Raw genomic sequence first — 25867 nt, 5'->3', positions numbered from 1 at the left:
ATGAATATGACTAAGGTCCATAACTTTCATTGTATATACTCTGAGTAAACTTAGTTGAAAAGCACCTTTTTAAAAAGATCTCTGCCTTGACTATTTATCTGTACAGTGGTACCTCGGGTTAAGAACTCAATTCGTTCTGGAGGTCTGTTCTTAACCTGAAACTGTTCTTAACCTGAAGCACCACTTTAGCTAATGGGGCCTCCTTCTGCTGCTGTGCCGCTGCTGCACGATTTCTGTTCTTACCCTGAAGCAAAGTTCTTAACCTGAAGCCCTATTTCTGGGTTAGCGGAGTCTGTAACCTGAAGGTATGTAACCCAAGGTACCACTGTATTGCTTTTAAATCTAACTTCATCTGTTGCTTTTGGTATTATTTTAAAATCTGCTTTAGTTCCGTATATGATTGTGAATTGCCTTGAGACAATGATCCATAATAATAATAAGAACATCATCATAATTATTGTCATTGTCATCTAGTTTTCATAACAATGAAATGCGGCCACCTGTCCTTTCATAATAATTGTTTAATAATAATAATAGACATTCCCTGATTTTCAATTAGCACAAAAGTGCTACCCAGCAACCTCCACTTAGACCTATGATTAGCAAATATTTGCTAAAGCCTAAAAGTAACTTTGCAGACTTTTGGTTGTTGGGTTTATTTTTAAAACCAGCTGTATTAGCAAAGGAAAGACACCCTTCACGGTTCTCAAATCACTTTGACCCTTTAAAAAAAACTTCATTGCGGGCCAAAAAAACCCACTTTGCACATGCTTTGGAGCCTTTTTCTCTAAAGCACGTCACGCCCTCTAGAGGAATTGGTGTGCAGCAACCCTAATAAAATATCACTTTGGGATTTTTGTGTGTGTGTGTGTGTGAGAGAGAGAGAGAGAGAGAGAGAGAGAGAGAGAGAGAGAGAGAGAGAGAGAGAGTGGGAAGAAGTAGGTTCCGTTTTTGGGTAAGGTTATAAGCTAAATTCTAAAAAGTTGGCGGGGGGGGCGGAACTGCGAAATACATTTGGATATCATAAAAGGAGCATATATATATATGCTGAAGAAAGTTGAAAATGGGCGGGGAAAGGTAAAACAGGCCTGAGGACGAGGCAGACTTTTCTCCCGCCACAGAATTGGCAGGTGAAGAACGAGTGGGGGGAGGGGAGAGGAGGAGGAAGGCGGGAGCCGTTTGTGTCTGTTGCCCCTCCCACTTCCCCGGCCAGCCATGGAGAACTACGAGGTGTGGCGGGGGAGGCAGAGGGTTGGCCTGAGGCGGGGGGGGACGATTTGAGGCGAGGAGGAGGGAAAGCAACGGAAGTTTGACTCCTCCCCCTCCCCACACATGGATTTGAAGTGACGGAGGGGGCAGGATTGGAAAAAAATCTATACTGTATCTCCCCCAGACTACAATTCCCGTCATCCCCTGATGGTTTGTCCATTCTGGCTCACGAGGTTGCTGGGAGTTGTGGTTCAACAACATCTGGAGGATGAAAGGAGCATTTCTATAGCCTCTCCACATGCTGTTAAGGCTAAAATTCTCTTTATCCCCCGACTACTGGACCACGCTGACATCTGGGAGTTGTAGTACAATCACATCTGGAAGACCAAAATGACTGCCCATCCTCTATGTATATTTATTTCATTACAGGGGAGTGGTAGGAGTTGGGGGTGGGGGGTTAACATATGGGCAATTTGTGTGAGAAGGCATCTCAGACCTAGGGAGGGGTGTCTGGGGGCAAGCTAGGTTTTCAAGGAGGGGATGGATGGAACAATGCTGCTATCATCATTGTCATTCGTAGACTTTTTATTTTACTATTCCCACTAGAATGGTTGTAAAGGTGTGGGGAAGTGTTGCCTCCATATGGGTCTTGAGTCCTGGAGGAAAGAGAATCAGTGAGAGATGCAAACAGGGAATGTTTCAACTGTTTTTAATTCTGAATTTTAAATGTTCTCCAAAGAATAATTGGAACTAGCTTGTTAAAGGTGCTGGGAATTGTAGTTCTGTGAAGGAGTAAACTTTATATATTTAAAGCACATTTAATGCGCATCTGAAATTCATAACTTCCCCCAAAGAATCCCAGGAGCTGTTGTTTCCCCCTCATAGAGCTATAAGTTCTTTAACTAGGTTACCATGTATTTTTTAAAGCAGACTGTCAGCTTTAGATGTGTATTGAATGGGCTCTAGATGTACAGTGTGGATCTGCTTGAAAATTCCTTCTCTTTGTTCCCACTATATTGCGATGGATCAATTTGGAACTCCCTGCCAGTGCCTGTTGACATCAGACAGGCACTTTTACTGTCCCCTTTGTGACAACTGCTAAAAACATTTTGTGTGTACAGTGTAGGTCTGATTAAAATAATCAATTTATTTCTTCACAATATATTGTGATCTGAGTAACAATCATTCTGTGCATAACTGAAATGTATCTGTCTTGTCTTGAGGAAGTATGGTGCCTTTAAGGTGGTCCCACTGTCCTTCAACCCCTTGCCTTGCATACATCTACTATTCCTTACAGATTCTGAATATGCTGCCTCATGGGGCCCTTGGGACAATGCTGATAGTGGAATCAAAAGTGGAGAAAGAAAAAGATGGCAGCAGAAAGAAGTATATTATGAAAAAGGTAAGGGGGGAGCAAGGGTCTTTATGACAAGATGTGTCTCCAGTGATTTTATTTTATTTTATCTGATTTGATTGATTGCAAGGATGGGGGACACGTGGCTTGACAGGAGTACATGTGGATCTAAAGGTCTTAGTTGACCACAAGCTTAACATGAGTCAATTCTGGGACTCAGCAGCAAAAACCGCTAATGCAATCCTAGGTTGCATCAACTGAAGTACAGTAGAGTGTCCAGATCAAGGGAAGTTATAGCATCACTCTATTTTGCCTTGGTCAGCCCCCACCTGGAGTACAGTGTCCAGTTCTGGGCAACACAGTTTAAGGAGGATATTGACAACTTGGAAGGTGTGGAGAGAAGGGCCACCAAGATGATTGAGTGTCTGGAAATCAGGCCTTAGGAGGAAAAGTGAAGGGAGTTGGGCATGTTTAGCCTGGATAAAAGACTGGAAGTAGTCTTTTATAGCCATCATCAAATATCTAAAGGGATAGCCATCATCAAATATCTAAAGGGCCATCATCAAATATCTAAAGGGCTGTCACACGGAGGATGGACCAAACTTGTTTTCTTCTGCTCTGGAGGATAGAACCCAAATCTGTCTTCACAGACAAGAAAGGAGATCACAACTAAATCTTAGGAAGAATTTTCTGACAGTAAGAGCTGTTTGACAGTGGAATGGACTACCTTGGAAGGTGGTGGGCTGTCCTTCATTGAAGGTTTTTAAAGAGATGGTAATCTGTCAGGGATTCTTTAGCTGTGAATCCTACATTGCAGAGAGTTGGACTAGATGAGCCTAGAGGGGTCTCTTTCAACTCTATTACAGTGGTACCTCAGGTTAAGTACTTAATTCGTTCCGGAGGTCCGTTCTTAACCTGAAACTGTTCTTAACCTGAAGCACCACTTTAGCTAATGGGACCTCCTGCTGCCCCCGTGCCGCCGGAGCACGATTTCTGTTCTCATCCTGAAGCAAAGTTCTTAACCTGAAGCCCTATTTCTGGGTTAGCGGAGTCTGTAACCTGAAGCGTATGTAACCTGAAGCATATGTAACCCGAGGTACCACTGTATTTATATCCCACCTATTTCTCCCAGGACTTCATGGTGGCATATATGGTTCTATCTCCCTCTTTATTTAACACAACAACCCTGTGAGGTAGGTTAGGCTGAGAGGCAGGGCTGGCTCAAAGTCATACCCAGTGAGCTTCATGGTCAAGTAGGGGAACTCTGGTTTCCTAAGTCCGAGTCTGACACTCTAACCGTTACACCATATTGGCTGTATGAAAAACCACATATTCATCAAGAGCCACATGGCTTCTGTTACAAAATGTATTATTTTAATAACAATCAGAACATTAGTAGAGTAAAAGGACTTAGATATTCTCACCAGTCCATTTTATCTGTTGTGTAATAGCCAGGACTTAATACAAACAAGCATTCAGCAGGGTTTAGCCTGGGAACCTGCTTATATGTGGGTGTGTACTGTATAATATTTATTTCTGATATTTATTCAGAAATGTATGACTTGTTTACTTCTCAGGCTATATGGTTTGCAGTAAAAAAATAATAATACTTCATATAACCACACAGAGAGATATTTACCACACTCAGTAATGTCAAAATGAAATGCCAGGGCTCAATGCTGCTGGGACATGTAAAGAGTCTCTTTTCTTCACTGAATAGCCATAATCAGGGCTGGATTTAGGGGACGTGGGTGGCGCTGTGGTCTAAACCACAGAGCCTAGGGCTTGCCAATCAGAAAGTTGGCGGTTCCAGCTGTCCTTTGTCAACAACAAATTGTTGCTGATTTTTGTGTTGAATATATGCTATATGGTAATTTATGGACCTAATAGGTATCTAAAGCCATTTGCACATAACAAATATGTATTTTATCAAAGTAATTGATATAGAAATGAGCAAATCAGTGATATTTTAGGCAGCAGGCTAGCAGACGGGGCACATTACTTACATCATAGGAGCCTACGCAACACAAAACACTGTTGCTGTATGTAGGTTTTATTTTTGTTTTTTATCTTATATTTTGGAAATGTACATCCAGTTCTTTTTTCCCTTTAAAAAAATTTGGGGCCCTAAGCTATAACTTGTTTAGCTTATACGTAAATCTGGCACTGGCCACAATCATTCTCTAGAGACTTTCAGAGTTAGAGAGAAGGACTTCTGAGTTGTAATTCCAAAGACAAGGTAAAGGACCCCTGGACGGTTAAGTCCAGTCAAAGGCGACTATAGGGTGCAGTGCTCAGCTTACTTCAGGCTGAGGGAGCCAGCATTTGTTCACAGACAGCTTTCTGGGTCATGTGGCCAGCATGACTAAACTGCTTCTGGCACAACAGAACACCGTGAAGGAAGCCAGAGCGCACAGAAACACTGTTTACCTTCCCACCTCAGTGATACCTATTTATCTATTTGCACTGCTATGCTTTCAAATTGCTAGGTTGGCAGAAGCTGGGACAGAGCAACGGGAGCCAGTGGCAGAGGAAGAGGAGTGCAGCGGGAGCGCACCGCCCCGGCAGCGTGATCCCGGTGGGGTGCCATCGTAGCTGCTCCCCTGCCCGCGCTGGGCACCATGCCCCCAGGACGCGTGCCAGGCCCCTGTCTGCTCTCCGCCCCCTGGTGCTGGAGCATGAAGCTCTGCCACTGATGGGAGCTCACCCCTTTGCGTGGATTTGAACTGCCAACCTTCCGATCAGCAAGCCCATGAGGCTCAGTGGTTTAGACCATAGCACCACCCACGTCCGAAGATAGGAATGCAAGATAGAAAACTGCTTTATATTGTAGTTTGTTAAGACTGCTGGGTATTACGGCTCTGTGAGAGTGAAACTACATCCCACAGGATTCCTTAGGGGAAACCATGTGCTTTAACTGTGTGTTAAATGTTTAAGTGTATTGAATGTGCCTTAAGTGTCTGGAGTGGATAATAAGTTGTTCTACTTTTAACAACTTCTTTGTTGTTATGTGCAGGTTGAATGCATTGATGAAAAGCAAGCAAATGATGCTCTTCAAGAGGTAGCTTTCCCTTAATCATCCTTTTTTATTTCACACATTGGGTGAAGTAGACCGCGGAGTAGCTAGCCGCTCGGGTGCCTGGGGTGGCATGCGTGCCCTGCAACCCGGGGTGAAGCGAGCTGCCCATGGGGGTGGGGCAAGCCACCCATGGGGGGCGGGGTGAGCCAAGACAGGATGAGACAGGGTGAGCCAAGACGCTGCATGGAGCCTCTCCGCAGCCTCCTCCTCAGCTGTAGGGCGGCTGAGGTGGTGCGCAGACGCAAGCCCCGCGCTGCTGGAAAAAGCTCGGAGCTTGCAGGCAGTCCACCTACCGCCTCCCCCTCAGGAGAGACGCGTGGCTCAGGCACACTGCAGGCCCCACAGTGTGATGCCCATTGCCCCCCGCGTTACCTAGCTACTCCTCCAGATTAGACAGATTCATGGAGGAGAGGGCTGTTGAAGGCTACTAGCCATAAAGGCTGTGCTCTGCCTGCAAAGTTGGAGGCAGCAATGCTCCTGGTTTCTGGAAATCACTCAAGAGGAGAGTGTTTCTGCAGTGGTGTAGGAAGAGGCATGCGGTGGGTGTGAGAGTTGTTTTTTCAAAAAGACATATTTTTGCCACCCCCCTCAATGATGACACCCAGGGCGACTTGCACTCACTGCACCCCCCCCCTTCCTACGCCACTGGAAGTAGGATCTTGCCTATCTGTGGTATAGTGTCAGACCAACCAACCATCTGGCTCAACATTGTCTATGCTGAATGGCAGTGATTCTCCAGGGTTTCAGGCAGGGTACATTGCCAGCTTTACCTGGGGATTGAACCTGGGATCTTCTGCATGCAAAACTGATTCTCTACCACTGATCTATGGCCCATTCCTAAATTGTGAAAGCATATGGCACAATACATTTATTTGTCTTTAGAACGGCACATTACTATTGGTTCTACTACAACACACTAAGCTACCCTTCTGGACTTCATGCAGGAAACCACAAGGGATTTATCAATGGTTAGTCCTACTCAGAGTAGACCCATTGAAATTGATAGACATGACTAAATTGCTGCAGTTTGTGTGTTGTCTGTGGTCAAGAATGGAAACCAGTTATGCAAATTAATGACTGGTACTTGCACATATCATAGTTGTTGGGGTTTTTTAAAGTTTACTAACAATATACAATTAATAAAGGTTGTCTTACCATTCTTCTGATATGCCCTTTACATTGAAATGAATGTAAGTTATGTAAGTTGCATTAAGTAGGGGACAGTGTGATGAATAATATCATATTTGGTGGAAGCGAAATGGAAGCAGTGCTGATTGTGAGAAATATAGGTTGGAATGGAAACAGCTTTTCTTCTTACACCTCTACTTTCAAAGAAGCTGGGCTATTACCTGTGAATCAGGAACAGGGGTTGATTTCAAAAGAAGCCAACTTCAGACCATAGAGCTATGGAACTGGCTTTTTTAACACTCATGGACTCAGGTTTCTCAAAGCTGCCTCTGATATTATTAGTTTTTATTATTAAGTGCCTAAAGCGTCTAGCCACTTGACAAAAAATAGAAACACCAAGCCCCTGCACCAGCCCCATCTGCAGGCTTAAACTTATAATTACATCCTGATTAGTCAGTGGCGACACACACAAAAAATTCTGGGGATGGCACAGAAGAGACTAAGGATATTTCTAGGCTGGCAAGAAAAAAAAATTGCAGCATATGTTAACAATAGTTTAGCAATGGGGGGCAAGTTGAGGAGCAAGTTCCTTGTTAGAGGGTGCTTTCCTCCCCGCCCGGTGCTGCCTGTATGATTACGGTAGTTACTCTCCTGTAATTTTGGAATTGCATTTTCCAGATGTGGAAAGGGTGGAGTCCCATGGCAGAGTAACTGGAAATCTGTTGCAGAGCTAGGATCCCTCTCTAAATCTAGGTGAGGATTGTTACAAACCTTAGATCTATCTTAGCTTAGAAGGTGGCTGGACTCCCAATCCCTTCCTCCCCTAAAAAAGAAGTTAAGGTGTGATCCTAAGCACAGTTTCATGGGAGCATGGTCTGCTGATATCAATTGTATAGCATCCAGCAGCATGACTGAATCAAGAGGAGAAATTTGGCAAACTAGGGACCGCACCAGTTTAGCTTAAATTGTAGTAGTTTACTATAGAACCTTTCTCATCATTTTTCTGAAAGGCCTTGGAACTGCTGAAGCTGAATCATCAGAACATCTGCAGCTACAAAGAACTTTTCATCATCTGGGACAACCAGGTGACAATTTCCTAAGGCTACTATGGTATATACGCTTACTGGAAAGATTAAGTTTCCTGAATTCAATGAGACTTGCTCCTGGGTAAATTGCAGCAGCTCTAAACTGGTGATCCAGGGATGTATTGCTTCTGAATCCATATCAGTGTAGTCCAGTGGATGACTTTAAATAACAATGATCCATACCATAGAGACCCAGGTTCATATTCCCCATAGTGGGTAGATCTGTGATTTCCCTGTTACTGGATTGTACTACCTTAGGTTGGGGAGGAGAGGATGGGGGGGGGGAGAAAAATATTTGAATTATCCCCATTTATTTATTTTGTCAAATTACTTGAACTTACAAAAAGTCTCACGTTAGGGAGAAGCTCTGCCAAATTATCACATGAAGAGGCTGGACCACACACACCTAGGTAGAGTGCAAGTCCTGGGATTTCTTGCCTGACCCTATATGCAAGATTGGGTTATTAGTTTCACTTGGAAAAGCCTGTACAGTGGTACCTCAGGTTAAGTACTTAATTCGTTCCAGAAGTCCGTTCTTAAGCTGAAACTGTTCTTAACCTGAAGCACCACTTTAGCTAATGGGGCCTCATGCTTCTGCCGCGTTGCTGGAGCCCGATTTCTGTTCTCATCCTGAAGCAAAGTTCTTAACCCGAGGTACTATTTCTGGGTTAGTGGAGTCTGTAACCTGAAGCGTATGTAACCTGAAGCGTATGTAACCCGAGGTACCACTGTACTGTGTTGTTAGCATCCCCCTTCCCAACGCTGGGCTGAAACTGGTGTAGGAAGCCTTACTGTGATAAACTTTGAAACCCCTTGACTAAAGGGGCACAGTGATTTTCATCTTCATCCTGTTGCTTGCAGATTTCCTCCCTCTTTCTTTGTCTGGTGATGCGTTATTCAGATCAAGGGGATCTTTCATCTCTGATCAAGGCCAAGAGGCAAAAACCTGAGAAAATTAAAAAGAAGGTAGAAAAGAATGTTTTTATTTAATAAATATGTATAATACAAATAATAATAATTGCGGGAGGTTAGCAGCCAAACCTAACAAGTGCATATTCTTGCTGGTTAGCATTAGAAGGGGCTAGGTCCACAGAGCTTTGTAGCTGGTAGGCAGATACTCAGGCCATAGAAAAGCAATTGGTAGAGAAGGCTCTGTGTGGTGTCATTTTCTCCTGAAGAGGAAGGAGCATATAGTACTTCTGTTCCTATCTCTCTTTCTTGGACCAGCCACGAGGGCAGGCATTTTCTTTGTTTGCTCCAGTCCCAGGCACATGCCTAACACTGGTTATACTGAATATATAGTTTGCCTGCATAGTTTTTACAGCTACTAATTATTCCTGCCTGGGTAGTTAAGTATACAAACTCCTTGTGGGCATTAGCCACAGGAACTGTTGAGAGAATGTCCACTTCTGGGACTTTGTTCTGGGTGTTGTCACTCGCAGGTTCAGCCTACTCTTGGCATGTTTCATGGCAAAAATATATGTTGAGGTAAGGCATGATAGTACAATCAGAAAACAGGAGGTGGGCAAATGTTGCTACGGAAGGAAGAGCATTATTCCCATTGTCCACCCTTTCTTTGTCAAGGGCCAACAGGAGGGAGAGAATTTCTCAAGACTTTAACATGGCATAACAGCAAACTTTTCTCCTGTATATTATGTCCTCATCATTTCATATATTTCTTTCCATAGGTGATTAAAATGTTTCTGGGGCAGATGGTGGATGCTTTAGTTTACATCCACAAACAAACCATTTTTCACAGGTGAGGTGTCAGTTTTTCAAAATATTGTTTTGTTATTTATCTGCAGTAGTTTGTAGTGCAAAACCTAAGGTCTTTTAACAAACAAACTCTTAACATGGCTGCAACTCTGTTTCAACATGCTGTAAAAACAACTCTGATGTGTTTCAGAAACCTCAAACCATCCAACATCCTTTTAGATGACAAGGCATCTTTCGTGCTTGGTGATTTCAGCACAGAAACCCTCATGAATGATGAGATGAAATGGAAGATTAGGGTGGAAGAAGGTAGCAATGTGTTGTTATCTTTTCAGCAGCCTTGTTCTTCAGAAAGACTGTCGGGTTTTTGAAAATATAAGGTCAAGGAGAAAATATTTCCTTATGACATGACATTGTTAGCATCTAGAAGAACGTTAAAGTATATGTAGTTTAGTAATGGTAGTTTGACATGTATGTGGAGTGGGCCACACCATACATTTAAAGTGCATTACTTCCCCCAGTGAACCTTGGGAATTCCAGTTCACAGAACTGCAATTCCCAGCACGTAAATTAGAATTTCCCAAAATTCTTTGGGGGAGCCATATGCTTTAAACGTACTTTAAATGTAAGGTGTGGATGGTTAGTGAGTCTCAGTGCAATAGAGATGTGCTCATATTGTCAGAACATATTCACATCTAGCACGTTACAATGGGTTGTATCCAGTTTTAATCCTATTCAGAGGAGAGTCATTGAAATTAACTGAACTGACCAAATTATTAATTTAAATGGGTCTACTCCAAGACTTGATGGAAGTTCCAACAACATATATAGAGGGCCACACTCCCTATCCCTGTTTTAAGCTGTTCTGTCACCTCATGTGAAGCAACACATTGGGTTGCCATATGTCCTCTTTTTCCAGGACACCTTCTCCTTATCATGGGTATGTAAAATGAGAGTTGTCATAGGGATCCATAGTTAAAAGTCAGCAGATATGTCTTCTTTTTTGCCCTTCAAAATATGGAAACCCTAAGTTACAGTGACATTATTATTATTACCTGTCCCTTCACAAGCAAGGTTTTAATGATTTAAAGTTCAACATTAAAGACCATTAAAACATATTGCAGTCACAGGAATAGGGTGGATCCTGAAAATACACATGTTAGGTGTCAAAAGGTCAGAGTACAGAGGCTCGTGTTCACCATTCCCTGAAAGCTTTATAATGAGCATGGCAAATTAATCTCTGTGGGGAGGGAGTTACACAACCAAGGGGACTGTTCTCCTAGGCCAACACCACCCCACATTTATAAGGACTACCAAGAGGGCCCCCACTTTACTGATCTTAGTACCCAGGAGCAGTGCTTTTTTCTGGGGGGACGCATACCCCAAAACATTTTGTGAATCTAAGTTTGGCGTCATTGAGGGGCAGTATTTCAATGAGTAGGAAAATGAGAGTACCCCTAAACATTTTTTTAGGGGGGAAAGCACTGCCCAGGAGGGACTATAGGGAAGGAGGTAGTCTTCCAAATATTTGGGGCCTAAGTCATTCAGGGCTTTAACCACTACCACGGGCACCTTAAATAAGGCCCAGAAACAAACTGACAGACCTCCACAGTGCCCCTTGCAAACTGAACAGTATCCTTAGAATGTTTTGCAGGTTCTTTTACAGTTAAGCTGTAGAAATGGTTCTCTGAATGTGGAAAGCTTGAAAACCACTATCTTTATTTATTTCATTGCATTTATAGGCCATCTTTTTGTCTAAGGAACTCAGCGTGGGGTACATGGTTTCCCCCTCCTCATTTAATCCCGACAACAACCCTGGAAGGTAGATTAGGCTGAGAGGCAGTGACTGGCCCAGGGTCAGCTGGGAAGCTTTATGGCCAAGTGGGGATTTATCTATCAGCTTCTAGTCTGGCACTCTAACCACCATGCCACACTGGCTCTTCAGTTTATTAAATGTATGAATTGCCTTTTATAAACGTCTCAAGGCGATTTACAAACATATCACAAAAATGTTTACAAAGCAGCGATTGAAGATAGGTTTAAAAATTGAACAAAATTAACATTAGCACATAAAGCACAGACCTCACCCCCCCATCTAGCTAGAAAACATTTACAAAACAAAAATATGTATTCAGTTGTTGCCTTCTGATGGAATATTGTTCCACCTCCAAAGAGATGTTACTCTTGGTTACAAAGGAAAAGTTACAAGGGATAAAAATAAACAAATAAATCACACCCCTGGCTTTTCTTCCCACAGATCCTCCTTTCAAATCCTGGATGGCTCCAGAGGCACTCAAATTTTCTTTCAGTGACAAATCTGACATCTGGTCTCTTGGCTGTATTCTTCTCGACATGATCTCCTGTGTGAAAGTACGGTACATTTCCCCTTTAACAGTACTGTGACGGTGTTCAGAGTTGGCTCTTGAGAGAGATAGTTACATTAAATACACACAGCATGCAGTTTTCAGTGACTGATATTCAGAAACCTACCAACAGTATATATATAAAGGTATCTCCAACTAGTATCCAGAAGCATGCTGCCTCTAACATTGGAGATGCCTACGATAGATATAGATATCGGTTGTACCCCCCTCTGTTATGTATATGATAATAGATCTATTCTGCTAAATAATTAGATTTTGTAAATATTAGGATTTAATTATAATTTGTATGTTATAACTGGGATGTGTTATAAGACGGTCTCAGTGTTTATTAGAAGGGGTTAATGTAACAGGTTTGAGGTGCTTAATTAGCATTTATGTATAAACACATAAATATAAGGCCTTGAGAATGCAATCAAGATCCATGTGTATTGGAATATGTGTGTGGACCTACATATGAGCATCATCAGTTAGCATGTGAAAATTCAATTAACCTAGGTAAGCATTTTAAGTGTGTACTAGCCATTAATCCTAGTATAGGGACTCAGGTGGTGCTGTAGTCTAAACCACTGAGCCTCTTGGGCTTGCTGATCCAGAAGGTCAGCAGTTTGAATCCCTACGACTGGGTGAGCTCCCGTTGCTCTGTCCCAGCTCCTGCCAACCTAGCAGTTCAAAAGCACACCAGTGCAAGTAGATAAATAGGTATCGGTGCAGAGGGAAGATAAATGGTGTTTCCGTGTGCTCTGGTTTCCATCAAGGTGTCTTGTTGTGCCAGAAGCAATTTAGTCATGTTGGCCACATGACCCAGAAAGCTGTCTGTGGACAAACGCCTCAGCCTGAAAGCAAGATAAGCGTTGCAACCCCATAGTTGCCTTTGACTGAACTTAAACCATCCAGGGGTCCTTTACCTTTACCTTTTACCTTAATACTAGTCAATCAACAAGTGTTGATGAGGTCAAAGCATCAAAAGAACTGAATATTAGAATACAAATGAATAAAGGGGGATTACTTTTGGAAACAGCAGAATTAGGGGAGATAGTACCAGGAGGCAGAGAAGAAAGTATGCTTGTACGTTCCCTGGAGACCAAGATAAGCTGCAGAACAAAAAAGATGTTGATGATGCTGCCATAAGGATAAGCCAGCACTGCATCTTGGGGTGCTGTTGCTGTGCACCCCTCCAGTGAAAGCTAAAGGTTACATATATGCGTAAAACACTCATATATCTTAAAACTCTACTGCCTCTGCCATGTCTGAACTTCCAACAGACACATGACCCTGGATGAGTTTCTGGAACCCTTGGAATTTTGCTATCGCTCAGCAGATATTGGGGTGGTGTGTAACAATATGTATGTATGTATGTATGTATGTATGTATGTATGGCACTGTCAGGCAATATGCTTCTGAACGGGGGAGTGGCACTTACTGCAGGACCTGCAGCACTCCTGAGCCACACGTCTCTCCTAGGAGTGACACAGTGACTTGGGTGCCTTGCAGGCTCTGTCTGCCTGAAAATGGCAGTGTGGGGCTTGCATCTGCCCACCATATCCCCCTCAGGCTGCCGCCCTACAGCTGAGGGGGAGGCAGTGGCGAGGCTCCGCGCAGTGCGCCCTGCCCTGGCTCACCTTGCCGTCATCGGTTGCTCGCCTCACCCCCGGATGCAAGGCGCACGTGCTGCCCTGGGCACCTGAGTGGCTAGCTATTCCGCTGCTTCTGAATACCAGTTACTGGAAACCACAGGAAGGAAGAGTGTTGCACTCATGTCTGGCTTGTAGGCCTCCCATGGGAGCATCTGGTTGGCCACTGAGAGAAGAGGATGCTGGGCTAGATGGGCCACTAGCCTGACAGAGCCAATTCTTCTTATCACTCAAGCCTTCACAACATTGTATTGAACACCTCAGCATGGTGGTTACTCATCTTGGGTGTGGGAAAGGGGAAACCATTGGACATTTTACTACAAACTTCAATTCTGATAAGCGAAAGTTAACTACTTTTGATTATCGTGGGAGAAACTAAGGCCCTTGTTTCCTTCTCACCTTGAAGCAAATTTTACTTAAAAGTGCTTAGCATGGGCTGGATCATGCCTTTCTGGTGCCAGTGGCATAGCTTCCTGCTAAGTAGCTCTGGCAGCTGTAGTCCTGCAAGCAAATTAAGGTGCTCTTAGGGCAGGCATGTCCAAAGTCTGTTTTGGGGGCCTAATCTGACCCGCCATTCAGTTTAATCAGGCCCCTGTGGCAGTTTATTTCCTGGGGTAAAATCCTAAAGAAAGCTCAACAACTTTGGGGTAAAATCATAAAAAAGCTCAACAAATCTGGCCCTCTTTGAAAAAAGTTTGGACACCACTTAGGGTATGCCTTTACAGGAAGTGTAACCCTCCTATGGACCTATTTCCTTCTGTATTTTAGTGATAAACCAGAAGTGAAAGAAAGCAGAACCTTTAGAAACAATAAAATTGTTCAAAGGCTTTGCCAGTTGGCAAGGTCACTTCCATCATTTGAATTATGAACAACCCATGCTCACTTTAGATATCCCTCCTCTGGTGTATGAAGAGTTAGGGGGTCTGCGGATGAAGGCTGGTCTATTAAGGCAAGTGGAGCACTGCCCTACCTCCTCACTGCCTTCACCCAACCCCCTTCTGCCTGCCTTCCTACTTACAACCAATCCAAAGGACAGCTCTGGCTGCCAGAAGCCTCCTCAAGTCTCAGTTCTGCCATTCTAGAACTCGTGTCATTGGCTCTGGCTCCACTAATAATATAAGTGTGAGTGCCTTCTGCCCCACCAGTCCCAATGAGCACCAACCAGTACTCACACTTATATTATCATTGGTTACATTTTTGTACAACTGTTCCTCCCAAAGATGCTCAGAACAGCAGCTATACTATAAGCAGCTCTGCTACAATGAGTCTGTAAAGAGAAAACATATGTAGATTTTATTATGTGCTCCTTTTGTGTATTTGCATGAGTTTCTTTTTAGGTGAAAGATCCAGTTTCATTGCTGCATAACATTAAGGAGAATAGCAGTCACCTGGAAGAAGCCCTGATAACTATGAAGCAGATGGATACACCTTTGTCTTCTCTTTTGCTAATGATGCTGACGATTGAGCCAACAATGAGGCCCACATCAGGGTCAGTCCTGGGTTTGTTTTCTCCCTTGCTCCACCCAATAACCCACACAATGCATTTAAAGGACATTTATGCCACTTTAGTAGTCACAGCTCTCCCCCCCCCCCAAGAATCCTTGGAATTGTAGTTTACCCCTCCCACTACAATGCCCTTTACTCTTAACAAACTACAGTTCTCAGGATTATTTGGGAAAGCCATGGGCTTTAAATGGACTTTAAATGTGTGGTGTGGATGTAACTATGGACGTTACTGTCATTGTTCATTGAAAGAGAGGGTCGTTGGCTAAACTTAATGGTTTATGCCCCCAATCTCAAAGAGAAATCAGGATCCCTCAAAATGAATGCCCAGCTTTAACAATTAAATAATCCTTCCCCTTTCTTTTGCTTATTTTACATTTCTAACTCACCTTTCAGCCCAAATTGGACCCTCAACACAATGTACATATTTTAAACTAAACTAATTTATTCCCCACTCCACTTCTCTTGCTACTTTAGGGAGCTGGCTGACAATGCATTTATCAGAGAATGCCTGATTCTTGCTGGGTCACCCTTAGTAAAGGTGAAGAAGACTCTGCCTCCAGGATTACTGAACTTAATACTCAACGGTGGGATCCCAACTATTCTAGGTAATGCTGGAAAAGCAGCTCTGAAACAGAGGCTTGTAGCTTTCTTGGGAATATGAAAGAATGTAATATATGAGGGGTTGTTTGTGGGCTGCATTTGACTCTCAAAGTGATTCAGATGTATCCCCACTTCCAAACAAAGTCCCTGTCTTATTCATGCCTTGAACCCCTTCTCCTTTACACCCAATGACAGAAACATGCAGATAATCTGATCTGAAACCATTAAAACCCCATATAATCCTTTTGTTTTAGGCAGATGGGTTGGTGACAGAAAATGTTCTGCATTTGAGGTACTCACAAGCTGTCTTGTAAGGGCGTGGCTAAACTAAGGCTTAATCCAGGAATTTGCAGTTGATGTTTCATGCCCTTAAATGCAGTGGGTTTGTATCCAGTGTTAGTCATACTCAGAGAGTAGACACACCGAAACTAGGGGCACGTATTCCCAGTAAAGTGTGTGGGAAGGCTGTGGACACATAGTTGCTTCCAACTGTGTTCTACTCGGAGTTGGACCCATGAAATGAATAACCCTAAATTCACGACAAAGGACGAGGTGGTTGGACAGTGTTCTTGAAGCTACAAACATGAGTCTGACCAAACTGCGGGAGGCAGTGGAAGACAGGAGTGCCTGGTGTGCTCTGGTCCATGGGGTCACGAAGAGTCAGACACGACTAAACGACTAAACAACAACAACAACAACATTCATTGTGGCATTAATTTTAATGGATCTACTTTGAGTAGGATTAATATTGGACAAGCCACGGGTATTATATGCTGCTATTATCAGAAAACATTAACCTATGCACATTTATAGGCATTTACTAGGGTATTTGAAGAACTATGAACTGTATCCAATGCTAGTGCTACCAGTCATACAGCTAACTTAGGTCCATTAATTTCAGTGATTCTCCTCTGAGTAGGATTAGCACAGAATACAATTCTGTGTATCCCCCCCCCCCGTGTGTGTGTGTGTGTGTGTGTGTGTGTGTGTGAAGGATTTCACAGAAAGGTGCTACTATTTTGCCTCCTGCAGAATTCATGCTGTCTTACCAGGACATAGAGCAAGCTCAAGAAAAGTGCATTGAGCGTCTAACTGTCCTCTTGAAAGAAGGAAAGGGTATGCTTTGACTGTGCTGCTGTCTCTCATTGGATACTTATAAACTGATGCATGGGGTTCCATAAGGAGCATGAGTCAGAGTGGGAAATCCCCCCAAAGAGAGTGCAAATGTGGAGATTTCTCCTGCCTGCCCCTGCTATACTTGTAATATAGGCATAAACAATGCTATTTTTGTAGAAAAAGGTGCTGGAACTCACCATGAACACCTCCCTCATCTCGTTCCGGTGAGTTCCAGCTGAAAAAAAGCCCTGGGCGTGTTACTTCTGTTTGGAGGGGGGTGTTGTTCAGAGCCAAACTGGATGGGAAAGGCTTATCTTGGTCATAAGAGTGGGGCATCGTGCTAGTTGCATATGCCATAGCTCCTACCAGTGGGGTTGGGATTTACTGATATTTCCAGCAACATTTCAAGGATTGGGAAAAAACCATGAGTGATTAAGGAGATCAGCTACATTAGAGGTGGGGAACTTTTGACCTGTAGGTGGCCACTTCCCTCCCAAACCACACCCACTTGCCCCATACCTGATGCCATATGTGACATGGGGGGGCAGGAAAAGACGCAGCTGGATTGGCTGTATGATCAAGAACTTCATTGTACAGCCAATCTATGCAGAAAACAGATTTGAAGTCACCATTTTGGTTATACTTGGCTGGATTGGCTGTACATCTATGTTTCCCATGGGGTAACTCAATCGTACAGTCAGTTCCTGCAGAAAGCAGCTTTGCCAGCCTTATGCAGCTGCTATGCAGTACCTTGTAAGTTCTGCAGCCACGCTGATAGTCACTGCTCCCAGGTCATACGGCAAAGTGGCAACCCCTAAAGAAGAAGTGCTGTAGGCCATCATCCTCTGTCCACATCCACATATTTGCATTTCCCAGCATCCATGCAAAGAAAATTAAAAAAATTAAAACTATAAGGGAAGAGCAGTAACAGATTAAAATAATAATAATGATAGCTTCTGTTTCTTCCCCACAGCCAGTCTAAAAGTCTTCTTTGGAATAACGGAGCTTGTTACCTCTGCAATGAAGAATCATATTGATTCTCCTGAGGTACAGTTAGCTGGATATTCTTTGCTGATTGAAATCACTAGCAGAGGTAAGGGTGATGAGCAATGTTTGAGTTCCATACCGATTTTATGAAATTTATTTATTTATTGAATTTATATACCGCCTTATACTCAGAGGTCTCAAATTATTGGCAGAGTGTCTTGCTGTTCTTATCATCTTCTTTCACCTAAGTTGAACTTGCTTTAATCTACTTCTTACCATGTTCCTTGACCTCTTTTTTTAGCTGTTAGATGTTGACTTGCCCCAAAGCTACAAAGTGGCTCTTCTGATTTGTGTCTCTTTAAAAGCGGGAGGGGCACAGACAATGTAATAAACCAAGTTTAAGTGCTCATCTGCCAGACACCTCAGCTTTCACTATGGTTAACATTGGCTATGGTTTAGTATTATGTGTGAACCAGGCCAGAGACTGTTCCTGAATCCAGTCTTGTATCCATGTAGCAAGAGATGTTCTCTTAGCAGTGGAGGCTGGCCCACTGTGACGAATGGAGCACTGCATCACCAACTTCAATCTGCCCTTCAGCTAGCCCCCACCTGCCTTTCTTCTTTCTTCTGATATGTCCTGGGGGGGTGGCCCTGTCTGCCAGCAACTTCCTTCAAAGTCTGAGTGTTGCCGTTTTCTTTATTTAACAAAACATATAGACTGCTTGATTATAGTAAAACCTCTAAGTGGTTTATAAGAAATTACCAAATTCAGCATGGAGGCAGATGGAATGAGTTGACTCTGCTTGTCATTGGCCGTGGCTCCCCCTATTGCTGGCCTCCCTGCCTTACACCCTGTCCTAATAGGCACCAGTCACCATCACTTTTTTATTGGCACCTTTGTGATAAGATGCTGGAATGAGCATCTAAAGCATCTAATGCCTCCTTGCTTTATGTTCTGCTTTTGGCAGCCATGAGGCAGAACCTGAATATTGAATTCCTAGCCTCCGAAAACATACTCGATTGCCTGTTAGCCTCCATGAGAATTCATTTCAACAACAAAGAGTTGATCTGGATGATTTGCACATTGTTCATGATGATGTCGACTAATGGTGGGTACAATAGACCAGATGCTGCCCTAGTTCAAAGCAGTATCCTGTTTAGCACTGTAACTCTGCCTTTACTCCAGAAAGCAGTGGTGAGCTTGGACGTGGAGCCTGGTAAGTAATGGAATAATGGTTGCACTCACACTATATATTTAAAGCACATTTACAGGACTTTAACAGTCATGGCTTCCCCCCAAAGAATCCTGGGAATTTTAGTTTGCCCCTCATGGAGCTATAATTTCTAGCACCCATGTTGGGCAAAATATTCCTGCAACACAAGGGTTTGAACTAAATGATCCTTGTGGTCCCTTCCAACTCTCCAATTCTGTGATTTTGTAAAGAGTTATACTTCCCAGGATCCTTTTTTGGAAGTCCTGTGCTTTAAATATATAGTGTGTACATGATCAGTGTTTGCTGACAAAGCCCAGGATAGTAATGTGTTATTTCACTCATTACAAAATGTAGACACAGCCAGCCCTGCTATGTTTGGGGACCCTCTTGCTCAGGGGACCTGAGCTGCTTCCTCAAAGTCTGCCTTGATGGTAAGTGAGAAGGCAGCTTTTTTTGTTTTAGGGATAAACAGCTAGTGGCTTGAGGGTTCTCTAACCGGACTCTCACTTGAGCCAAGGAAGAGGCAAAGGGCATTTTAAAGTACCCCACACCCTTGTGTAAACAGCAACAGATGCTTAGGGCTTGCACATGCTTCTGCTTTTCCCACCACTTTCTGCTGGTAAAACACACTCTTTACTGCTGAATCGGAGTAAACATCAGTCAATTGGCTTTTCTGTGGATTGATATTTGCTCTGATCCAGCAGTATAGAGTAGGTTTTCCTGGTGAAAATGGTGGGGCAAAGGGAAAGCCACTTAGACCCATGCCTAGAAAGCATGGGACAAGCGGAACACTGCTCTGACCTGTGCTTTCTAGGCACATGACAAATGGAGGTATGGACAGGCCCTTAGTTGGAAATCTCAGCTGCACACACGATATGTCTAGAGTGAGGAACCTTTTTTTAGCCTGAGGGCTGCTTTCCCTTCTGGGGCCATATACTGGTGGCAGATGCTGTGAACAGGGGCAGCATTTCTACACACACACACACACACACACACACACACACACACACACACACACGTTTCTCCAGCTTTCATCCAAGCATGCTAGAAGCATTATCAGAGTTCCAAGGGCACATTCCAGCCAGACAAAAACACTCAGGGAGGGTGCAAAGCAGGGCTGGTGAGGGGTGTGGCCTGGGGAGAACCCCAGGGGCCAAATAGAAATGCTTGGAGGGCCGCATCTGGACCGCAGGCCTGAGGTTCCCCACCCCTGCCTTATGTGAGGCAAGATACAGACCAATGTGAGTCAGTAGCTGTGATGCTTCTATGGAGAACTTTGCCAAAGCCCCCATTTCTCTTCATACTGAGGAAAGAAAGCCAAATAACTCTTAACTTGCCTGGGTAATGGACTGGCTGAGAGCAAACAAGCTGAATCTCAATCCAGATAAGACTGAGGCATAGTGGGTGGTTTGCCAAATCAGATGGATGAGAGGTTGCCTGCTCTTGACCAGGTTACATTGGCTCTGAATGAACTGGTACACAGCTTGGGAGTACTTCTAAATCTTTTGGTTGAGGCTCAGGTGGTCTCAATGGTGCAGAATTCCCTCCATTAGCTTTGGCAGGTGACCCAGCTGTGCCCCAGTCTAGACAGGGATAGCTTAACTTCTGTCGCTTACATCTGGTAACCTTTAGGTTAGATTACTGCAATGTGTTGCATGTAGAGCTGCCTCTGAAGACAGTTCAGAAAGTTTAGCTGGTGCATAATTCAGCAGCCAGCTTGCTCACCAGGGCAAGACAGTTTGAGCCAATCCTGACCTATCTGCCCTGTCTGCTATTCAGTTTCCAGATCCCATTTAAAGCATTGGCTTCACCTATAAAGCCTCAAATGACTTAGAATTGCAATTATCTCAAGGACCACCTCTCCCCATATGAACTGACCCAGAACCTGTGATTATCATCTATGGTGCTTCTTCATGTGCCCCTTTGTGTGCCCCTACAAGAGGTATTGTTATGTACTGAGTTGAATAGGATCCAAAATGCTTCAGTCTGATTGGTCCTATGGAGGGAGGCAACATGAAAACAGGCTTTTTCTGTGATAGCTCATCATTTGTGGAATGCTCTCCACTGGGAGGCTCATCTGGTGCCTTTGTTATATAACTTTAGATGCCAGGCAAAAACATTCCTCCCCCCCCCCCCCGCAGGCTTTTTAAAATGTGGCCATCTAAACCAGGGAAGGTTATTGGTTTTGTTTGTTAATATATTATGTATTTTTGTGTTTTATATTGTAAACTGCCCTATGATCCTCAGATGAACGGCGGTATAGAAATTTAATTTTTTTAAAAAAAATATAAATTAACTGGCATTTTTCCTTTCATGGAACTGAGTCAATGGATAGATATTACTTTGCCTTGAACCTTCCTCTATTCAAATTCCAGTCTCAGAAAAAAAAGGTGTGTGTGTAAAGTTATTGGGTGTTAGCAATTAAAAAATATAACTAGGTCAGGCTCTCCGAAGCTGTGGCCAACGATCTACTGTTCATTCAGATAGTCCTCCATATGCTTGTGGATTTGTGGTTGAAGGCAGAAGAGGGCACATCCATCACATTCAGTATTTGTGTTGATTTTTAATTGCATTTTAATTGCCGTTTTTATTTCTTAGCACTGTGTTTTATTGTATTGCAATTTGAATTTTATGGTACACAATTAAAGGCAATAGATAATAAATTAAAGGAAGTAATAAACACCATACAGCATCTAGCATGTACAGCAGCATTATAGTGGCCACTATAGACAGAAATTCATTAAGTAATCCACTAAGCCCCTGCACAATTTCAAGTGTTCTATGGGGATAAAGAAAGGTTTATGAACTGCTGAAGTACCAGTAGATAGAACAGGAAAAGGTGGAAAGCCTTATGTTATTGTCAAATAACATTGGGATCCCTATCTTTCGTTATGTTTTTAAAACTTACATTTCATGCTGTTATCAATTCGCTGAGTGCAAAAAAGAACTAGTGTAGTTATCCAAGTGCCTTTGTGCAGTTACAGCCACTGTCCATTAAAATGCTTTCCCCTTTGCTTCTCAGAAGTTGCAGCTCAGACCCTGAGGAAAGTTGGTGTCTTCACAGACATCCTGACCATTCTGGGTAACTTTGCCCAGAACAAAGAGATCTGCCTTGCTTGCTGTGGGGTTATTTGGAGTCTGGTAGTACATGGTAGGTATCTGTATGTGCAACACGTGTTGGCTTCTCCAGTTGGGAAAAATGCTTCCTAAATTTGTTGACTTGCTCAGATCTCTCTGGCAGAAAATGTTGGTGGTCATAACTTGTGTGCCCTGAGTAAAATCAGAAGCAAGGGAGCAGATCTGCTTAAAGGGCTTTTCTTGGGCCTTTGTTACACCTGACTCTTTCATTTTCAAGGCTCCCCCCCCCCCCCCTTGTAATAAAAAAAAACCTGCTCTGTTTTTCATCTGCTCATTCTAATCCATTGCCTAAATTGCATTGGGTTTTCAAGTCAATATGGAAAGATAGGGTGCAAGTGTTTAAACATATTTTGCTTATTATTTATTTATTGGGTTTATATATTTTTATTTATACTATCGTGTCATAAAAAAACAAAGCACATTGCAGCAATAAAATTATAAAACTATACAATAAGAACCATAAAAAGTTAAAAACAGACATCAGTTAACCATTGTAGAAGGATATATTCTTAATTGCCTGCCTAGGCCTGGTGTACAACAGACATTTTCAGCAGGTATTTAAGAATTGAAACAGAAGGCGCCTGCTGAATCTTTATTGTCAGAGAATATTCTACAGGATTGGCCCAATGACACTATAGGCTTGGTTTCTTGTTGTCCCCCTAGTTGTTGAGGCTCATTTGGCAATCATTGATGCCCCTGCAGATCATTTAAGTGATCAAGCTGAGATGGAAGGGTTCAGGTGACCCCTGAGGTACTGTAGACCTAATTTGTTCAGGTCTTTGTAAATTAATACAAGAACATTGAACCTGGTTCAGTAGTAAGTTTAAACACTAAACATAGATAATGAAGACCGATGGTATCCATTCACGCCAGCTGAGAGCTGATGGCATGTGTGCTCCCTTGGTCCGGGTTCCCTTGGTTCTGTCTTCCCTCAGTGCACACAGATCTTTAGCAGCCCCAAGCTTACGTATTCACTTCATTTTACCGTTGCCCACCCAAGAGCTTTAGGGAAGGAGCAGGCTGTAAAAGCCAGTCATCTATTTGCTACCTCATACGGTATTGCCTTCTTCTGTTGCAGCAACCAATGTGGCTGAAAGCCCCCTGAAGTATGCTATTGAGGTTGTCTCTATAATCCTTCACATGCACCTTGAGGATGTGGAAGTGGCTGAGGCGGCATGCTGCGCTTTCTGGGCTCTTTCTCTCCACGGTGAGCTTTCAAGATCTGCTTCATCCATAGTAGTGGGACAGAGGAGCTTAACTTCCCCCATCTGGGGACGGTGGGTATTATTTCAAAGTACAGCTTACAAGCACGCTTCTCAACCAAGATTGGCAATGGTGGGCAACTTGCTCCGCATGATTGATCTTCCCTCAGTGCCCATTTCCAAGGCAGTGCTAATTAGCTAGACCCAAAAAAGGCCTCCCTAGACACACACACACACCCATGCAAAACCGAGCTGTACGTTCTAAAGCACACTCCAGAAGAGTCTCCAATGTGGAGTAATTCCACAATGATTGCTTAAATATTCGTCAGCAGATGATCAGTGGAGAAAGAATTGTCTCCTGCAGCTAGAAGCTTTAAAATTGAAAGAGAAAAGCCATATTGTACATTCCCATTCTCTGATTATTTCATGTAGACCAGGAACAACACACCCTAACAGTTCTTCACCCATCTTTGGAGCAAAGTTAGGGGTGGGGAGTCATCAAAATGGCATTTGCTTAACCGGATTCCTCCCCCCTTTCCTCGCCAGGTTGTATAGATGAAGTTAATTACGAACCCTATTCCTTGCTTATCCTGGAGGCTCTCCGGAAACATCCTGAAAGGCCAGTGCTGGCAAAGAACGCCTGTCTGGCATTGGCAAGCCTCTTGAGGACATCTGGTAATAGCCTATATAATGGGTTGGGCAACATTTGTGGCCAGCACCACTTGGCACATTAACTGTGGAATCCTACGAGCTGCTGTGCAAGTCGCTGCACCAGTGCAATGATTCAGAATAATGCAATTGAAACATACAGGACTTTCTGAGTGAGATGTGGATAGGGTTGATAGACTAGTTGTTATTGCCAGTAGATGCTTTGGAAAGATTTGGAGATGGCTTAAAGGGGTTTGGCATTCTGCCCTGAGATGTTGACAAAGAACATAAAAAGGTAAAGGTACCCCTGCCCGTGTGGGCCAGTCGTGTCCGACTCTGGGGTTGCGTGTTCATCTCGCTCTAGAGGCCGTGAGCCGGCGCCGTTCGAAGACACTTCCGGGTCACGTGGCCAGCGTGACATCGCTGCTCTGGCGAGCCAGCACCAGCGCAGCACACGGAAACGCCGTTTACCTTCCCGCTATAAAGCGGTCCCTATTTATCTACTTGCACTTAGGGGTGCTTTCGAACTGCTATGTGGGCAGGAGCTGGGACTGAAAGACGGGAGCTCACCCCGCCGCGGGGATTCGAACCGCCAACCATGTGATCGGCAAGTCCTAGGCACTGAGGTTTTACCCACAGCACCACCCGCGTCCTGGACAAAGAACATACAACTATGTAAAAGACAGAGGTGCAAAGGCTCATTTACAGATGACTGGTTACTGTTTTATTGATTACATGAAGATAAACAATCCCGAACTTTTGCAGGCATCCAAACTTTTGGGATTGGTCTAGATTAAATTATATTTTACACATCAGATTGCTGGCTGTGTTTATGCTGTATTTTTAATATATACCTAGATATTTATTTATTGCTACGGAGGGCTATGATTTTAAAACAACCAATTAATGAAAATAATCAGTGGTCCCACACAATCATTGCCAAGCCATCAAATGCTACCAGTAACTATTTCTTAAGGCACCCAGAGGAACACAAGCCAGTGCTAATAGATGCAGAGCATGGCAAGGTTGTGCCTGAGCACTCACAAGTCAGAGTGGTTCAGCTTTCACCACATTGCAGGTGGGCAACAGATTGTTTGCAGAGGAAGACTGGTGGTGGTCAGGAACCTTCTGATTAACAAACTGTCTCCCTTTTTCCAGAGTTGTGTGGTTTCCGGTTCATAGTAACCGATGAGAAGGGCAACGGGATTGTCCTGCTCAAAGACTGCTATGAGCTCCACCGTGAGGATCCTGAAGTTGTGGAAAACATTTGCATCTTGATTAATGAGATGTTTAAATATGGCAAGTCTGTCTTCTTTGGAATCCTAGCCTGTGTGCTCTGCAAACCAATAGGGGGTGGGGAGAAGGATCTGGGCCTTGGGTTCCAATCCATGTTTAAACAAGGACTTTCAAGATAGCCTTGAGCAAGTGAAAATGGTTAATGAATTACCAACCTCCCTCACAAGCAAACCCAACGAGGATGATTTTTTACTCCAAACCTTGAGGGATGGAGTGCACTAAAAATCTAAAACACTAAGGGTTGTATCAAATGTAGCAACCAGTTAAAAGTCTCTGGGTTGTATTCAACTAAGTTTTACTTAGTGAGTAGACCCTCTGAAATCAATGGACCCAAGTCATTCATGTTTATTACTTTCAATGGGCCTACTCTGAGCAGGACTAGCATTGGATACAACCCAGTTAGTGGTATATGTGTTCCACAGGCAAAATGTTTTGTGCCAGTGGAACACTGTTGGGCAATAGATTGCACAAGGCTACAGCAACCTGCTTACACAATTTGCTGCATAACAAGCTTCCACTAGCGCAATTGTTGCAGCTTCCAGTCAGGCTACTGGGGTCTATATACTGTATTGTCCAC

General features: G+C 43.5%; 1 protein-coding gene across 5 annotated transcripts in view; it reads left to right on the top strand.

Moving 5' to 3' along the window:
* The first annotated feature begins 935 nt into the window (after nucleotides 1-935).
* Nucleotides 936-25867, top strand: part of STKLD1 (serine/threonine kinase like domain containing 1) — a 27639-nt gene continuing 2707 nt past the window's right edge. The window contains exons 1-17 of one of the 5 annotated variants that reach the window (XM_081179206.1): nucleotides 936-955; nucleotides 2507-2611; nucleotides 5580-5624; nucleotides 7781-7855; nucleotides 8717-8821; nucleotides 9544-9614; nucleotides 9762-9877; nucleotides 11826-11938; nucleotides 14921-15072; nucleotides 15564-15694; nucleotides 16722-16805; nucleotides 17779-17898; nucleotides 18761-18901; nucleotides 22029-22157; nucleotides 23223-23351; nucleotides 23893-24021; nucleotides 25153-25293. In XM_081179206.1, coding sequence (XP_081035332.1) covers nucleotides 2516-2611; nucleotides 5580-5624; nucleotides 7781-7855; nucleotides 8717-8821; nucleotides 9544-9614; nucleotides 9762-9877; nucleotides 11826-11938; nucleotides 14921-15072; nucleotides 15564-15694; nucleotides 16722-16805; nucleotides 17779-17898; nucleotides 18761-18901; nucleotides 22029-22157; nucleotides 23223-23351; nucleotides 23893-24021; nucleotides 25153-25293 — 1777 coding nt within the window. In that variant the 5' untranslated portion in view covers nucleotides 936-955; nucleotides 2507-2515. Of the gene's footprint in view, nucleotides 956-1133; nucleotides 1231-1267; nucleotides 1619-2506; nucleotides 2612-5579; nucleotides 5625-7780; nucleotides 7881-8716; nucleotides 8822-9543; nucleotides 9615-9761; nucleotides 9878-11825; nucleotides 11939-14920; nucleotides 15073-15563; nucleotides 15695-16721; nucleotides 16806-17778; nucleotides 17899-18760; nucleotides 18902-22028; nucleotides 22158-23222; nucleotides 23352-23892; nucleotides 24022-25152; nucleotides 25294-25867 lie in introns of those variants that run through there. The other 4 variants (XM_081179204.1, XM_081179205.1, XM_081179207.1 and 1 more) reach the window with 4 other exon arrangements.

The sequence above is a fragment of the Podarcis bocagei genome (assembly GCF_964188305.1).
Source record: "Podarcis bocagei genome assembly, chromosome: Z".
Lineage (NCBI taxonomy): Eukaryota > Metazoa > Chordata > Lepidosauria > Squamata > Lacertidae > Podarcis > Podarcis bocagei.
The sequence above is the reverse complement of the archived record's forward strand: the minus strand, read 5'-3'. Positions and strand labels throughout refer to the sequence as shown.